This window comes from Jatropha curcas, chromosome 7 (assembly GCF_041381405.1).
Source record: "Jatropha curcas cultivar XTBG-Jc1 chromosome 7, XTBG_Jcur_1.0, whole genome shotgun sequence".
Taxonomy (NCBI): Eukaryota; Viridiplantae; Streptophyta; class Magnoliopsida; order Malpighiales; family Euphorbiaceae; genus Jatropha; species Jatropha curcas.
Genome location: NC_143157.1, coordinates 12,660,522 through 12,665,237, shown reverse-complemented (window position 1 = coordinate 12,665,237; position 4,716 = coordinate 12,660,522). Strand labels below are relative to the sequence as shown.

The 4,716-nt window shown below is 30.8% G+C and overlaps 1 protein-coding gene across 2 annotated transcripts; it reads right to left on the bottom strand.

The window, feature by feature from the left end:
- Positions 1 to 217: 217 nt before the first annotated feature.
- On the bottom strand, positions 218 to 3,845 carry SWEET2 (Nodulin MtN3 family protein). Of its 2 annotated transcripts, XM_012220113.4 has the most exons (6): positions 3,533 to 3,845; positions 2,284 to 2,320; positions 1,927 to 2,143; positions 1,663 to 1,821; positions 1,440 to 1,559; positions 218 to 783 (listed from the first exon to the last, which is right to left on the bottom strand). In XM_012220113.4, exons 1-6 carry the CDS (start codon positions 3,591 to 3,593, stop codon positions 670 to 672), a joined length of 708 nt encoding a protein of 235 aa, XP_012075503.1. In that variant the 5' UTR covers positions 3,594 to 3,845; the 3' UTR covers positions 218 to 669. The 2 variants fall into 2 exon arrangements, with proteins under 2 accessions (XP_012075503.1, XP_012075502.1); XM_012220112.4 differs by lacking the exon at positions 3,533 to 3,845 and having other exon boundaries at positions 2,284 to 2,532.
- Positions 3,846 to 4,716: the final 871 nt, after the last annotated feature.

The window sequence follows — 4,716 nt, the reverse complement described above, 5'->3', positions numbered from 1 at the left end:
AGGACTTAGTCTTCTAGATACGTATCCACGAAAGCTGGAAATTGTTGCTGAAAACTTGTAAATCCCCCATACAAAGCACATGCTGCACTTGTTCTCTACAGTTAAATCAGATTAAAGACAATCCAAACTTCCATTCTAGTGTGGAATGTAGTTTGTGCATGATGTCAATGATAATTTAAGGAAAATGTAAATGACGAAAACCAAACTTAGGCATGTCTTGAAAATAAAAAAATCCATGCATCCTGATTAAAATTCTAGCACATAACAAATATAATAAATTATGTCCAAGTGCGAGTCGTACAGACAAATATAAGCACAAGCCTGAAGAGTACGACTAAGGTGTCACATTGGTCATTTACCGCAAAATTATTTGTAGTGCAAGAAACAGTACTGAAATAGAATGAAAGACAATCTTAAGCTTATACTTAGATAAAAGGATTTCCTACTTTCAAATAAGCAGAAAAGGTCGGGCGGTCGAGCGCTCTGCTGGTAAAGTGACCATTTACTGAGATTAAGATTTCGATGTCCAATGAGCCAAGAAACCAAGCAAACCAGTATGCAATGTCATTCCTATAACAAAATAAATTTTCCATGCCAAGTAGTGCATAAATTTTCACACTAACACAATTTGACAATAGAACGATTGAATTAAGGCAACACTTTGCCTACTTATGCATATGACTCTATCAAGGATTCTCTGGAGTCATCTGTTGATTGCCCTTTATAGTGACAGTATAACACCAATTGTGTGATTCCCAAAATACTTCCTATGCCGTTTGGGACCTGAAATTCAAACAAGAATATCATATTTGTATGTGGGTCAGTATACATATTATGCATATATGGTAGAAACAGAAGCATATGTTTCAATAGAACAGTAATTTGCAAGAGTCTGCGGAATCAAAATTTAAATAAGGAAAAAAAATCAGAATGTGATTCAGAATTTAGCCTATGTCTACAGGTTAAAAGAGTAGAAATTCAATAATAAATCATTAGATGAACAAACTAAAAAAAGAATCTCTCAGTACCTACTAGAGTACTACCAACATAATAGATCATGTAAAACAGTAGAATACAACATAAACCTCATGAACAATAATAGATATATTTAAGCTCTGCAACTCTTAATCTGAAATAAGTAGAATTCTCCTTAAGTTATGCTGAATTAGGTCAGCAGTTGCTTAAGCAACCTGCAAATACTCTCCTCTACTACCAGAAAGCTCATGCAGGATTTCCAGTCAGGTCAGCGTCCAAAATATTTTAGTTTGGGATAAATTCATCCATTCAATAATTCAAGTCCACACAAAAACATACACATATTGCTAGAAAATTTTAATACACTCAAATCAAGTTATGTAATAAGGGTCACCATAAATGCATGCACATCAAATTAAATGAAAGCATATGGGTTGCAAGTGAATATGCTAGAGAAAGCTTACATATATGAAGGCATCATAATTCAGGATTCCATAAAGCAAGAATGAGGTACTCATCAAGAAAGTTGAAAGGGAGAGATAAAATGGCATAAACTGAACACTCTTTGTTCGGATCACCAAATTCTGAAAACATGTATTAGATAAATGGCAAGTCATTAGAAATTATGCATGTTTTGAAACAGTGTATCAAAAGGATATAGCAAAACTAATCTTTTCATTTACTTACAATGATAAACAATGGAGAAGCAAACATTGAAATGAGAGATACACCACTCAAGAGCCCAATAGAGAGCCGTCTTATGTTTCCATCAGCAATTTGCAAGCTCCCTACAACTGTGGCTGCAAATAGGACGAAAACTGCCAGCAGCAATCCAAACACCGTTACCTGCAGGTAACATCAAACATGAAAGTGAATGACATTTAAGCCAATACAAAAGGGGATCTAAATTAGTGCACAATGTAGAAATGCAAATTTGAAGAGATAAGTGACCTTTATGGCTTTCTCAGCATATACTATGAAGAGGATTATATACACTAATTGAAAAACTGCACCAGTTGAATTGACTGTCATAACCATTACATTATCAGTGGATATGAAAGGGCTGCCATACCATGAGCAGATCAAACAGTTCAAGAGTGCATATATATATGGTGACACTGAGAATTGTTCTGTTGATCGGTTCCTGATAATTCTCTTAAATGTGGATCTAAATTTGAGGAACAAAGAAGAGAAGCTAGTAAGGTGATGAATTATAACAATTTTTCCATGATAAGTCTTATCATATAGGAAATAAGTTTAAAAAAAAAAAAAAAAAAAAAAAAAAAAAAAAAAAAAAGAGCTACTTACATGGGTGACAGAAACAGCCCTAAAGCAAATATGTTCCCTACAACGACAAACAAGGATTTAGTGTTAGATAGAGCAAAGGAAAACGATTGCCCATATCTGATTCTCACGTGGCAATCAGCATTCACTCCATGCAGTAAATTTTTATCAATATTTATCCAACTATTGCTTTTATACATGAAAAACAAGAGAATAAGTGGAGCCACTGCACAGATAGATACAAATAGCAATCAATACACAGCCAATTTAAAATCAGACCTTGTCTGCCTTAAATTCATTCAAATGACCCCCTTGGTTCTGAACTATTTTGGCATCAAGCAGTTGCCTACAACCAAGTTCGTTATTATGAACATCAAATATTTCGTCCACATATGAAAATGCATTCCTGAATTGTCGTGGAATTTGGCAAGTTATTCCAACTTATGGAATACCATCACATTTAGGCCATCTTTGTTATGCTGTAATGAAGTGAGATGCATTAGAAATGAAATGTATTTTAGTTCAAACATTTGATTACATTTCATTATATTCCAATACTAAGAACAAAACAAAGCCTTACATGATTACTCCTGCTCAATTGCTTGCTGAATTAAATTTTTTTGGTGAAGCATTCTCAACAATCAGGCATTTGTATAACTTTTTTTTTTTTTTTTTTTTGCAATGAAACCAAAAAGACATCTTTTGTAACAAGCAAAAATGGGTAATTGCATAAACTAATGAATATTGCAAAATTATTTTGCTTAAGAAAATGAGACCAACTTTGCAGTATGATAACCAAATTATGGCTGATCATAAATTACTGTGCTTTCCAGAATTCTAAATCTAAATCTTTTACGAGCTTTTGCACATCATTATGAAACTGAATCACAGTTTTAGAGACAATAAATATAGACACTTTTAGTCAACAAAAAAATCAATAAAAAAATTCTATTGAAAATATCTCATAATTCAAATTGGTAAACTACTAAAATACAATGTCCATTTAAAGACAGAAAGTGGGTATGTTCATCGTTTCTTTTCTTTTAACAACTAATATCCTCTTTCAATTTCCAAGAGAACCCAAAAGCGTTATCATGACTCAGAACTCAAATACAATCATGGATTTTTCACTTTTAAAGAAACAATTAGCCACTAATTAGGATACCAAAAAAAAAAGAAGTCGAAAAGGAGAATGGGTGTTTTCAATTTATACAAGAAAACAAAAATGACAAACATAAGAAGAGAAAACAGGAGTTATTGAGAGAGAAAATACCGGCGACTCCAGCTGCATCCTTAAAAACAATCAAGTCAGACTTTGAAATCGAATAAATCATCAATCCTTAAACGAATCCAAATACCTTAACAGAAAACTAACCAACAAACATAAAAATTAATGAAGCTAGAGCAAACCCAATATTTATTTCATCATTCTAACACAAAGCTGTACTCCTGAAATGCTCCAAAAGACGAACTCGAATGATTAATCATAAATGAGGGAGAAAATTTCTCTCGTCTAGACTGTTTGGTGGTAGTATTTCTAATTCTTTATATTTCGTCACGTTTAGAAATGCAAAGAAGACTTTGACTTTGGAAAAATACAGCTCCTACTTCCAAATCTTATAGAATCACACGTTGTGTAGTTTTGATATTCGAACAGTAGATTGGAATATTATTATTACTGTTACAATATCAGTGCTTTGACTATTCTGCCCATGAAATCGACTGAATATATAAATTCTCCATGACTTTATTAATTTAACCTATCATCACTCTTAATTTTTATTTTGACCAATTAAATACTTCAACTTATAAAACTACGCTTATTAAATACTTTAATTTTTAAAATTATTTTATTAAATACTTCAACTTGTAAAATTAAATCATTTAAATACTTATTGAAAAGTTGAAATTTATGAAAATTATTATTCTAAAAGTCATGTTAACTACCTATCAAGTTCATATTTTACAGATAAAATTCAAAAATCTTAAAAATTATTGATATTGATGCTGAAAAGTGTGTAATATTATCAAAATTTACAAGTTTAAGTGTACAGTGGATCATTCACAAAGTTCAGAATGCCACAAAATTAAAAATGCAAAATTCAAGGGTCAATTTATGCATTCAGCCTAATAAAATAAGGTTTATTAACTATTCCCTCAATCTAAAATTTAAGTCCTTGATTTTTCAATAGAAGTAAACAATTAATTTTTTAAATTATAAAATAAAAATAATTTGATTAAATTATTTTTTATCATAAAATTAATAACTTGTGAAAATAATTATTATATCTAATAATAAAGTGTAAAATTGAAAAAAAATCAAAAAGTTTTATATTTTGAGTCAAAATAATTACCGTAAACGATTTATTTTTTGAGAGCAATTAAATATTTATCATAAAAATACCTTTCTAAAACTATTTACAAGAATACTGCAAATCTTTAAGAGAGTATTTTCTA